Below are 13,605 nucleotides of genomic sequence, written 5' to 3'. Positions count from 1 at the left end.
ATAGTGAAAGGGTCAAAGAGTTAAATGGGTACAGTGAACAGAAGGAACCAGGTATAAATGAATCAATCGTAATGGCATCATCTCACATCTCAACCTAGTTTATGACTCGACCCTTAGGAATTTTGTAAACATTCCAACTGGTATCAGACTCAGAAAATAGTTAAACAATGGTATCCTCGCTAAATATGACTCCAAAGCCAAAACTCACCCATCCTTCGAAGGTTTCCTCCGTGTTGGACGTTTTAATCAGGTCCTCGAAGTGTATATTACAGTTGGCAACGAAGTCGTCATATCCAATCGGGGTGTCATGAAACACCGCAAGTTCAATGTTCTTTGCATCGTTGACGTTAAGGCAAAACTCTTCGTTGTAAGTTGGCGTGTTTGTCTTCTGCTTGGTGTGCGTCTGTCCGATTTTGCTTTCGTCCACTTTGACCAAAATATAGGGATCCAGGGGTGAAGACGTTTTATTAAACATAACGGAGTGTCGGAGAGAGGTAGATGTTGGCTTAAGGTCCACCGCCTCCCCAATCCTGAGCTTCAGGTACCCGTTGAATTTCATATTCGCTTCCTAATAGCGTATTAATATTCACAAATTTAGATAGTAGAACATAATCTACTGGTATTTATTACAACATTTAAACATAAACCTTAAAATCGGACCTAAATGTAATCAACATTTATCCTTCTGGCGTTTTTTCGTATTGCAATTGTATTCCAGTGGCACAATGGAGAAATTCTCGCAGACTGTGCTAAGGTAGGATTTAGTCCTAAAGCTCCCAACACGCTCCCCTGGTCCAGCGCATGCAATCTGGGTGTCCGTAGCCTACAGCAGCGAAATAATGCCCGTCACTACTGAAGTTGACACGTTCCGCACAAACTAATGAGGAAGGACAGTGCTAGTTCCGTGAAGGGGGAAGTAAGTTTTGAAGAATTAATGACAAGCATGCACGCTTGCGAAACTAATGAAGATAAACACTACCAGCAACCGATGTTTTCTTTCTTTTCAGGTTTTGCACTGAGTCCATGCTTCCAAGATTCTGCCACACGTCCTCTTTGTCGAACAGTAGTGGTATTCGCTTTAGTCCGCCTAAAAAGGTATGTAGAAAATAGTCAAGTATATCTTGGAAATTGTAGTTTCCTTAGCACTGACGATTGTTCGTAAACTTAGAGAGAAAGTACTACAGGACTTCTACTACCGAAGTGCACCGCGTTGTTTGGTTTTGACAGCTGAGATACAGGTAAAAGTCAATAAAAAGACAAATGAAAGGACATCATCTGAACAAACCCATCCGTTTTTCTCCTCTTGAGAAAAATCCCAATTAGAACCTGGAAATTTAGGAAATTATGGCATTCGACTCATATGAAGAATTCCGCATATCGGTGAAATGTGACACATAAAAATGTGTAGGCTATTCAACTTCGCAAAGAGCACCACTGTAATGTAATACTTAAAATAGTTTGATTCCCGTTGTATGCACTGGCTTACACAGCGTATTATTCCGTTAGTTATAAATCGTTGGTTCTTTGACGTTTGAATAATAGCCTACTCGCGACTGACCTTGAATTTACGCTTGTTTAGTCAGATTTTAACTTCATTTAACACTCCCTGATGCGTACAGGCCTGCAGCGTCTCGCGTGTACACAACCGCATTGCACATACAACCAAATTGAACCACTTATCAACCTATCAGCTAAGAAGTGAAAGAGCGCCTTCTGCTGTCTAGTGTATGCTATAGAATAATTTACAGGTGCGTCCTTTCAGGGTTGGGTCCTGGCACCTGTGATCTATGTAGTTCATATGCTTGTTCACTTCACATCCATAACTTGAACAAGGACACATGTTTTGGGGCTTTGTAATTATCCCTCTAACGTGGATGGGGTACATACCTCGATTTCACAATAAGAGTGATTTTATCCAGTGTGTCTTCACTTGAATGACAGTTATTGCTCCAAGACCCACATCATTTCCGACTGCACCCACCCTCCCTGTCCTTTCTGGTTCTCTTCCATGGTAATGCACCCACTGCGATTGCCTTGGCCTCACATGGCTTGCTATGTCCAGTTTCCAGCACCCCGTGACAGGCATGGGTCTGTGACTGAGTTATCACGTGATTAGTTGAATAGGGTGTTGGTCACAGTGGTATTGTCATTAGGTTCATTAGCTGATTATTGTAGTGGTCACAGTTGTCATCAGCTTCATTAGGTGAACAGAGTAATGGTCAGAGTGGTAAGACAGTCGGCTTTGTTAGTTGAATGGAGTTGTAGTCACAGTGGTATGGTCATCAGATGCATTAGTTAAATAGGATAGAGGTCAAAAGCCTTGGACCTCCAGATGTTCTAAATAGATGTTTTAACTATGAAAACACAGCCTGAAGTAAAAACCAAACCTGACTGTAAAAAAAAAAAATTGGTGCCTGTAGATGCACAAGTTGTGTAACAATTTTGGTTGCCGTGGAAGCACATCTACGCCCAGGTCTGCCCTGGGAGGCTCTGCTGATCCCTGCTCAGAGACTCAGACTGCCTCCTTCGCGGCCTCTGTGAGTGTTAATGCCGGACCCCGCAGGACCCCTCTGCGTCTCTTTCATCTGCAGGAGCGCGGCCGCGTGTGACTCCTCCTCCGCTCTCCGCCAGAGGGGGACAGGGGAAGCTGGGGAAATGTGAGGGCTGATGGACAAGCTGGCTCCTGGAGCTGGGGACTTGATTTACGCCAAGTGCCTCTTTCGCCTTTCAAACAGGGCACGTACTGGAAGTTTTCTCAGGAACGATGGCCTCAGAGGCCTTGTAAATTACAGACATGTACAAATGGGTGCACCGAAGAGCCCTTTCGGCTACCCTGCTTCTGTAAACCCTCACCCTCTCTTCCCGGCCCTCTCCCCCCCCCCACCCCACCCCCATATCTCTGTTTTTCCCTGTCTTTGATTTTTATCTTTCTCACTGCGCTCCTCTTGCAGCCGCACACCCCCACCCTCCCGGCGAGCGTGGAGCGGTGCGGTCAGTCTGAAGCGTGTCAGGATCAAAGGCTCACTGTGATTGGTGTTAGCCCTGACCTCTCACCCCCTTCCCCAACTTTCAGCACCCCGTCTCCCTCCCAGCTGCTTCAGATGAAGAGTTATAATCCCGGGAAGAAAGAGAGCCGTAACTTTCAAAAGCTCTTAACGCGGTCCTTACGCATCCCAGCGCTGGGCCTGTCTTATATAAAAGCGCCCGTACGTACCTCCATAAAACAGCTCAGTCTCCCCGCTCGGACTGGAGCGGAACAGTCTGGGTACTCTGTCAAAACACTGCACCTTGACCCCTCTGTTGGTCTGTCCCGGATTCCTGTCATTTCCTGTCCTGAGGAAGACTCTAAATGCTGCGGGTCTGGTTCCAAGCCCAGAAAAAAATATATATATATTTCAAAATTGTGATTTAAAGAAACTAACCCTAGGATGAGTCAGCTTTGATGCTGCCTAAGGCCTGGATTTTAAATATGTAATTTTAGTTAAGAGTCCTATGCAATTGGTGACGGTGTTTCATGATAAATCAACAGTGTAATTCTGTATTTGCGCAGCAGAGGGCAGAGTGACACCACTGATTAGTCCTCAGTTCATCTTACTGTCAACTTCACACATGGATACAAGGAGCAACCCATTAATATTTGGGAAGTCTCACTCACAGTCATTAACTTACACTTGGCACAGATCATGGCATGCTTTAGTTCACTGAGACACTTGTCACTCGAAGACTCCCTTAGTAAGCTGAAGCCTTCATTCACATTTTACACCTTTCTCTCCAGTCTGTTTGTAATTTGGTTAAATTCAACATGCTTCTTTGACATAAATAGCCACACATTTCTGTATAGAGTGCAAATCTCTCTCACACACATTTATAAGCACTCACCTACATTAACTCCTCATACTGAGACACACACACACACACACACACACACATGCACGCAAACACACACGCACACACACACACACGCACACAGACAAACACACACGCGCACACACACGCACACACACACACACACACACACGCAAACACACACACACACACACACGCACACACACACACACACGCACACACACCACACACAAACACACACACACACACACACACACACGCACACAGACAAACACACACGCGCACACACACACACACACGCACACACACACACACACGCAAACACACACACACACACACACACACACACACACACCACACACAAACACACACACGCACACACACACACACACACACAGACGAAAGGCAGCTTATCTGAGGCAGTTTGTGAGAGGCTGAGGGCCTGCAGGTGAAGCTCAGCGGCGCGTTGGCTGGCCGTTCGGCTCTGAGCGCCTGAGCGCTGCCCTTTCATCGGGCCGGGCAGCGCGGTGACGGACCCTCTCCCCTCGGAGCGCAGCGGCGGGCGAGGTGCGGGGTTAACCCCGGCGCACCCCTCTGTAATTCCCCCTCTCTAATCCCCGGAGGAGTGGGCCTGGGGTCGAGGGCCGAGGAGCGGCCCTGCCAATCATCCGTCTGTTTGCTTTTTTACCTCCGATTCCTCCCCCCTCCCTCCCCCCCTCCTTCCTCGTCTTGGCAGAGTTGTTTTCTTTAGGATTAGCCCTACCCTTTTTTTAGGGAAGCAATTTAACCGCTGCTCCGGCTGGCATTTTTACGATCTTGTAAGATAATTTGTTTGGCTTCTCTGTTTTCACAACTGTCCTCCTTGCTCTTATTTTCTCTCCTTTTCCCCTCCCTGCAGCTGTTGTCATTCCCCGATACTGAGTAATGGCCTCATACTTACACACTTGTGAACTCAGATATTCACCCATAATTTTATGTGTGCGCACGCACACACACACACACACTCTCACGCAGGCACACACATATATGAACCTTTTGGGGCGGGGGGTTTCTGCAGACTTTAGTGGGAGTTCTGGGACTATACAGGGGGAGACAGGACAATTATATGGGGGTATGCAATGGAATCCAGTCAAAACTGGATGACACACCGGAGAGCCAGTGAAATGGTGGCAAACAGGTAACTATAGTAACACACTGTGATGGACAGGCAGGTAACATCTTTTAACTTACCCACTCCAGTCAACAACTGCTGTTTGAGGGAGAAAATACTCCTGCCATCTCTGTCCTGAATGGACGAGGTTTGGCACCGGCACCATCTCCACGGTAACAGCACGGAGCAGGTATCAGTTATCTGGACTGAGTCCCGTCAGTAAAAGCGCTGCACATAAACACCTGGTTAATGGCTCAGAAATTGTACTTCTGCTGCAGACGGTGGGTGTACCCAGGGAGTTGCATGTCCCATAATGCAACTTTACAGGAATAACTCTTTCTGCACCATGACTGCCTTTACAGCTCTCAGGGCGTTGGTGACTTATTGCCTAGCGTACGTTCCAGTTTCCCTTTCTTACTGCAGCTGGATTGGGCCAGTCCTTTCCTCTGCACCCCATCCAGGGGCTACAGCTAATGAACCCCCTGTATTTGCCTAGTGCTGGGAGGAGTGGTATGTGAAGGCCAGCAGTCACAGCAGGTACATCCCAGTGTGTGTGAGCGGTCCCCACAGTGTGTGTGAGCGGTCCCCACAGTATGTGTCAGCGGTCCCCACAGTGTGTGTGAGCGGTCCCCACAGTGTGTGTGAGCGGTCCCTACAGTATGTGTGAGCGGTCCCTACAGTATGTGTGAGCAGTCCCCACAGTATGTGTGAGCGGTCCTCACAGTGTGTGTGAGCGGTCCCCACAGTGTGTGTGAGCGGTCATCCCAGTATGTGTGAGCGGTCCTCACATTGTGTGTGAGCAATCACCCCAATGATGGACCCATCTGTGATTGATACGCTAACATTCAAAATGGATTAAGGCTTCTGTGGTCTAAACTGTTCTGTTCAAGATATTTTAACTAAGTCCTGTATTACTGGTCACTTCACATTATTGATACTGTACTAGGAGTCTGCTTCTGAATGTTGGTTAGAGTGAGCAATCGTATGAAGAAGAGAGCCATACACAAACTTATTCCAGAAACATGCATGCAGCATACACACACACACACACGCACACACACACGTCTATATTATAGGTCTTTAGAGGTATAGCCCCTCTGCAAATTTAAACAAGCAGTACTATAAATTAAAATAAAAACAAAACAACAGAAAAAAACACAGCATATAATTCACTGTCATAAAAGTTGATTTGGTGCTAAGTATCTTTTTTCACAGGTCTACATTTCATACTGGCACTCTGTCAGAGGGGAAACACGATACATTAATTGAAGTGCAGGTCGGGGGGGAGGGGAGAGGGAGAGAGAGAGCGCTCTTTGTGTGGGTCAAGCTTAGACCACATAACCCACCCCCCCATAACAAGAGTTTAATGAAGTGAGCAAGGAGAGAGCTCTAACATAACAGCACTTGAAGGAGGTATTAAATATTACCCCCCTCCCTCCCCCAATGCTCCTTGCCCCACTCCCTGAGGCCTCGCGGGCAGAATCCAGTTTCATATTTTTGGGAAAAGTTGAATAACTGCAGCACAAATCCTGTATGCATAAAAAAAAGATTGTGGATGCCCCATTAACTTACAGAGGCTTGTACAATTACTGCACAGAGTTTACAATATGTTTTCAGCTTTGCCTGTCTCTCTGTGGAGAAGGGAGGGCCAAAGGGCTGGGGAAAATCAGAGGGAGGGAGGGAGGGAGGGAAGGAGAGAGAGGGAGGGAGGGAGAGGGTAAAATAGGACACAGTCGGCAAGAGAAGGCATCGAGATGAGAAAGCGTTAAAGAAAAGGAAACTGCTGGAAACGCGGAGGGAGGAATGGAGAGAGGAACCCCGAACGCGCCCGGACGCCGCGGGCCCATGTGACAGCAGGGCGGGCTGAGGAGGAGGGGGGAGGGGGTGCAGGGCGGGGGAAGGCGGGGGAGAGAAGGTATGTCCCGGGCTCTCCTCAGTAATTGGGTCCAGATGTGCTGCGGTCCTTGCGCCAGCGAGGCGTCAGGGTTGCATTAAGGGCTCAGCGGAAGGCATCGGGAAGGGGAGATATCCCCCCCCCCCCAAAAAAAAAAAACTACCCCAGCCCTTCCCAAAATCACGGTCCCTTCACTGGCTCATACCACACCAACTGCTGTGCCATGCACAAATCTCTCCCTGGCTGGATCAGGGCTGCCATGGAAACAGAGTGGTGAGCACCGTGGGGTGGGGCTAGGACACATACCAGGGCGGATGACTGACAGGCAGCCCTTCCTTCAGCAACCTTGGTATGCAGTCCAGATCACCAAATATTTGGATTACACTGTAATTCAATTTGGCAATGGCTCATGAAAGTTTACACTCGTGCAATGCGGTAACCGCTCCGTCCTGCGATAGTCCCGCTCTCAACGCAATCAAGTCTGCTCTTTCGAAATGTACTGCAACGGCGGTAAACAAACCCAGCAAATTAGGTCTGCCAGTCATTCGATCGTATTTTGTTGCCAAAAAGTCCTGATCTTCTCTCGTTTCATAGTGAAGCAGCAATACAGTTTCATCATGCGTATTCTTTTTGTTTTATTGTCACGACAGTATAAATAGCGCTGATTTGGATAAATTCACATCACTGTTGATTTGTCTGTTGTGTCCAGGCATTTTTATGTCCCTGAGTGCTGTTTCTTTCCTGAGGATCTGTAGACCTGCTCAGCCAAAATAAGGAGCCCGTCATCTCTTTCTCAGCCCCACTCAGCTTTTCGACCACCATTCTAGCTGCCCTAGTCTTTTCAATCTGTACTGAGGCTTGTTTGCTAGCATGCAATCACCCACATAAAGGAGAGGACCACAGAAAGGAGAGGACCATGGGGCCTGCAGCATTCAGTCAAGAGTTTTTGATTTGCAGCCACTTGATAAGAAAAGGCGGTGAGATAAAGCTTTTGGTGGCCTGTTCACACACAGCCATTGGAGCGCAACGCCTACCAGGGTCACATCTGTGTGGGTCAAAGGTCAAGTACATCTTGGGAGGAACAGTTCTGCTGTCAGTTATGGGTGTGCAGAAACATGTCAAAGGAGGGTATTTGTACTCAAGGGCATCAGAAAAGGTTTAATGCATTCGTCGCCAGCTCACAAAAACATGTTTTTATCCAGTATCTGTAAACATTCAAGCTGAACACTGGAGGGTTCACAATTGATAGGTACAGGGTGACTGAGCTGAATTCCAAGAGAAAATCGGACCTTTATAACTGGCAAGTAATTTGCTTCTGACAATAAAGTATAGAAATCACAGATAACCCTGAGCTTGTCACCTCAGTATCAAAGGACGTTATCAAAGTCTGCCAGCATGTCAGAAAGCTTCAGAAACCTCTAATGCAAAATGTATTAATAGATGCGTTTAAAAAACAAATATTTACAAAGATTTTAATATTTATATTTACTTTTGTGTGAAAGAGAATATAGGTGGTGGGGGTGGGGGGGAGTTAGAACCCATTCTGCGGTCTTAACAGAGATTTCAAACTGAGCGATGTTCTGCTCCTGACAGGGAGAGCACAGTTAGTGATAGACCATGAAATCAATTGAGAAGAGAGAGACGAGCCAGGAGACAGGAGAGGATGGGTGGGAGGAAGGCCCGGTGGGGTCGTGGGGATGGGGGGCTGAGGCCAGGGGAGGATGGGGCGGGTGGTTGGTTCAGCCAGACCGAACTTATAAGTCATAGAAAGACTGGTGAAAGAGTCAGAATGATGCATCAGTACTTTAGTACCTGCCATTGCCGCAGCCAACGTATATACTACTCCTGAGCTGCGTGACAAGGCCTCCACTATCAGATATCACATATAACTGCAGGTACAAAAATTACGCTGGAAGGGAGAGCAGAGGTCATGTGATCCTTCTCTGTGTTAGACTGTCAGTCTGTTTTTCTGTGAGTGAGAAAACTGACAGATCTGGGGAAGATCTGAATAAAACTAGGTGAAATTTCTGCCTTCAGGACACAGAAGAAATGTTTGGATTTTCGGGCTGCTGGGAGTGGTAGAGGTTCTGTGTGTATGCTTCTGTAGTTATCGGCTGTACTGAGGGTGGTCTATGGCTCTGAGCAAGAGTTAATATGCTTTCCCATGAGCGCCCCAAGCCAACAGCTTAAAATTTTAAGGACCCCCGTTCATCCTGACCCCAGCCCCACAGATGCCTCTGATCCTCTGACCTGCCCACCTCCACCTCTGAGCTGACCTGCGGCCAGACACCTTTACGCCTGACTGCGCCAACATTGTCTTGCTCCTGTGAAATGGCTTACCGCATTAAATGCAAAATGAAGCTAGCACATTTACTGCACAGCTAAGGGGAATGGCATCTGCATGGGCACAGTAACTAGCCCACTCCAGCAGCGATTTGGTCTCCATCAGCTCAGAATCTCCAGGTGGTGGTTGTGGTGGTGGTGGTGGGGGGGGGGGTTCTGACAGCACCTCTCCTGGGTTCTCAGTAGCAGCAGGAAGTGTACTTGGCAGACCTGCTTCTGCTCTCATTCATAGTCATGTGAACTGTACACTTATTGGCAAGCAGCTCAGCACCTGAGACTCTTTCCTACATAGACCAGATGCCTGTGTCCAAGGCCCAGTTAATAGCAGGAACAGTTTCCCCCTGTCCACTCCAATAACTGAGCTGGAGATGGCAGTCATTGTGGAGTTAGGGTTGTGGGGCCCAGACCTGGTTCAAAACTTCAGCTGAACTTCTAGACCCAGCCAGGTGCCCCATGGCTACCTTCTCCTGGGCCACACACTACACATGCCCACTGGACATGAAAGAATCACACCTTCACTGTATGTGTGAATACGTGTGAGTAAAGTGTGGAAGTGTGAATATATGTGTGTGTACCCACACATCACTGAAGAGGTCTTGTGGGGACTCATCTATTATAAACTATGTGCCCACTTGCACTTTGTTATATCTAAGAGGCAGGTTCACTTCCCATGAAAGCATTGCTCAAGCTTAAGAAATGGGCAAGTTAGGGCCTTGGTGATCACCGTGGGAACGCTCCTTCGGCTCTGCCCACTGCCAGGACAACCAAGGGACAACAGCGCAAGAATAAAAACATGACTGACAAACAGGCAAGTCTGTAATTCTGTCCCAACACAGCCCAGCTTCACTCCTCCATCCCAGCTATAAACCCATTAGTGACGCTCAATTTGACAGCATGTGAGGGCGACGGGTCCTCGGTAATCCTGCAGGTGCGGCAGAGAAGGTGGATTAAAACGAGTCTGAGGAGAGGAAGAGGAGTTTCTTACTCAGGTTTTTGACCCTTTGTCAATGCCAGGAGGACTGCTCCTGGATCTGTCCTGTCCCTTGATAATTACTGCATCTTTGGGATTGGATTGTGAGAACGGGGATTCCACTCTACCATGAAGACTACTGTGGTGACAGAAAAGGCCATCTCCAGAATTGCTCTTTCTGAGCAACAAAAGGCAATTTTATTTTACACCAATTTGCAATGTCAATTCCAAATATAGATCCATCCCATCTCTGCCAGATCCTCTGTGTGTCTGGGGTAGCCAAGCTGCTGGAGCTGCTCGGGCAGGTCACAGAGAAATGACTGGTGTCCACTGTCACAAGGGTTATGCTACTGAATGACACCCTCCCTCCTTAGGGTGGCGGCATGACTAATAATTTATTGAGCTGCAGGATTTGCAGCCACAGCAAAACCGGTAAACTGTTTTTATCCTTTCCAAGCCTGGTTTGATTGACGTCTGGAGTCGGGATAACAGCTTAAGCTGTAAAAAGCTTGGAAAAGGCTTTCAGTCTTTTCCCCCATTTAACGGGGGGCCCAAGTTTATACTAGAAGTGCACTATCACTATGAATACTAATACGATTCACATTCATTTGTGGTCTAAATGGCATGGCAGGAATTTGCAGCTGGGAATCTATAATGTTAAAATGTGTAAAGAATACAATAAAGGAATGTGCTGCGTGTGAGGAAATGACTCCACCATTCCAAATTATAAAGCCATTTAAAGTGTAAAATCTAAACAGACAACCTTAAAACTCTGGTCTGAATCAGAGAGGCTGGGAAATAAAGGGTGGAGACAGTCAGGTCGTGAACAATGGAAGCCCTTTTTTTGCACTGGTTTCAAGCTCCACAACCACTGTACTTTGCCTCAAAGATCCAAGTGTCAACACACAAGGGATAAAACTCTGTGAGCAGTTTTTATGTTCTGTCTATGTTGTGTGCTTGAGTTTAGTGCAGGGCTATTAATGAAAATCCCAGTATTGCATTTATGGCTGAGAAAAACATAAGACTGTCCAACAAGCTTATTGTTTTTACAATTATCTCACTGGCCATTCCAAATCTCTTCAGAGAACTCAGATTCCAGGCAAGCATTCTTGCCTAATGCAGTCAATGTTTTGGACCAGAGGGGTCGGGACCCCAAAACCCCCTGGCTAATGAAACAAGGTGTTTCTGTTTGTCTGGATTTGAGGAGACCCCAAGAAGCATCTCGGTGGGAGATCCACACAGGGCACTATGGGTAAAAGCTAGTCTGGAGGACACAGTCTTCAGGGGTAAACGCTGTCACTGCTGGAATATAAAAAACAAAAAAACAAACGAAGAAACAGGACAGCGTGTCACAATCTCCAAAAAAACATAAAACGGCCGAGCGCGCGATCAGCGCCTCTTAAAAGAATGTCGGAACAGAAAGAGCAGCCGAAGGCATCAGCGGGAGTTTCGCTTTATTGCCCCCGGGTCAGGACGCCGGGAGTGTCCTGGATACTCGCCCAGGAGCCAGTTTGAGTTTTGGGAACACAAAAACATTGCTGCCTCCTCTCCTAAGAAGACAAGCTCTTTTTCCCCAGTGATGAAAACATCTCCAGTACCCACAAAATAACTGTCCTCCAAATGCTTGTCTATTATCCAAGACTGCGCTGCATTGGCTGGCGCATACAGCTGTCCATCAGAACAGTTTTATAAAAATGAATATGCTGCTAATGAGAATCTGAGGTTTTGGCATGAGGATTGGCTGTACTAAACAACAACTAAAAGATATTCAAAAATAGAAACATACTCTGTTCATATATATTTATATAACCTTCATATGAAATCATCTCTAACATAATTCCTCCAGAATAAACAGATTTCTACATTCATTCTCATTTCTGTTTAGTCATGAGCTAGTTTTCTGTAACCAAACAAGCACAGTGTGTTTTGGTCACCTGGGGTCAATGATAGCAGTTCAGCAACTGCTTTGCTGCTCTGACACCACTAGGTGGTGGCCTGCTTCAATGTTTTAACCTCACATTAATACTATGAAGGAGAAACTATAGCCCTGCTCCAGATAGCATTACACACTAATGCCACTCTCACTTGATTCCCACCTCCTGACCTTCCCTAAGTCACTTCCCCATCAGCTTGCTTTGTGTTACTGACAGAAATCCTTACGGAGAGCCCTGCTTCTTGTTCCTGATCTGGACACCACAGTACAAACCTCTGTGCCTGCTCTCACGGTCAGTTACGCATCTTTGTATTGATCACATCCATTTGAATTAAAAAGCCTACATCGTATCTAACAGATTGATTTGTTTTGTTTGTTTACAGTTACACATTTTAAAAAAAAATTTTTTACAGGGAATTTCGCATCGATTGCATGAGAAATATCAGGGGTATGAATAAATTCAGTCTTTGTGCCTGAAAGCACACAATAACATTCTCTCCACTCTCCCAAAAGCGATGAGCAGAGGATGGATCAAAATGTCCTGTCCCCCCCCGCCCTCCCCTCCCCACTCCTCACACACCCCTGGAATAGAACCCAGCTTGCCCTTCAGAATGCTGACGACGGCTCGGTGACATCATACGAAAACAAGAGTTTTAAATATAAACCAGGTGATGGGTGCAATGCTTGGCGGCTTCTCTGCTGAGGCAACAACGGAGAGGAGCCAAGATGGTGGCAGGCACCGTCAGAAAAAGCATAAGGAAAGGGTAAAACCATGACGTAAGGAAGAGAGAAGGGAAGGAAGGGTCACATGTTCGGATGCGCAAAGTCACAAATAAGCATCAACACGGCTAGCCAAATCAAACTAACACATGCACGGTAAAAATAAACTGGTACAGCACAGCAACACCACCAATGGCCCAGGGAGAAAACGCGTTCGCCGAAGCCCCTCAGAACGACGGGCTTCCGGTTGTGAATTCTCCCCCCGTCGTCTGTGCTCGTGCCCCACATTGTCACTGTTTGAAAAAGACTCGCCTGAGGAGCACAGCGGTGACAGACGCGTGCATTTCGACCGATACTGCGATATGGTGTGTCAGCTAGAGGAGCCGGTCCCCCAGTCCAGACCCTGGATTCTGGAAGTGCGGGAGGTTTCCCTGAAAAAAACACTGAGGAGCAAAAGAACTGCATCGCACATGAGTCTAGTTTCTACACTTGGAGGCACACGTTGATTGTAATTGTCATGCAGCATGAAGTCTGGGGCCAGGCTAAAGGGGGGATCCTGATATCTGGTTTGTCTCAGGCTCTGCTGTGCATTACAAACCTTCAACAAATCTGTTTAACTTTGTCATTATTTGATATCAGACAAATCTCTTCTTTTTTTGTCATCGCCTGGTCTGGATCCATTAAAAACAAACTCCTGTAAAATGTCCTTCTCATAGAAGACCTGTGCAATAACAGGACCAGCCCCTAGT

General features: G+C 47.0%; 1 protein-coding gene across 1 annotated transcript in view; it reads right to left on the bottom strand.

Annotated features, from left to right (window-relative positions):
- The window catches only part of prkcha (protein kinase C, eta, a), a 38,542-nt gene extending 36,898 nt beyond the window's left edge, over nucleotides 1–1,644 (bottom strand). Inside the window, exon 1 of the mRNA XM_035434901.1 lies at nucleotides 209–1,644. Within this exon, the coding sequence (XP_035290792.1) occupies nucleotides 209–559 (351 nt within the window). The 5' untranslated portion in view covers nucleotides 560–1,644. The remainder of the gene's footprint in view (nucleotides 1–208) is intronic.
- Nucleotides 1,645–13,605: the final 11,961 nt, after the last annotated feature.

The sequence above is a fragment of the Anguilla anguilla genome, chromosome 1 (genome assembly GCF_013347855.1).
Source record: "Anguilla anguilla isolate fAngAng1 chromosome 1, fAngAng1.pri, whole genome shotgun sequence".
Taxonomy (NCBI): Eukaryota; Metazoa; Chordata; class Actinopteri; order Anguilliformes; family Anguillidae; genus Anguilla; species Anguilla anguilla.
The sequence above is the reverse complement of the archived record's forward strand: the minus strand, read 5'-3'. Positions and strand labels throughout refer to the sequence as shown.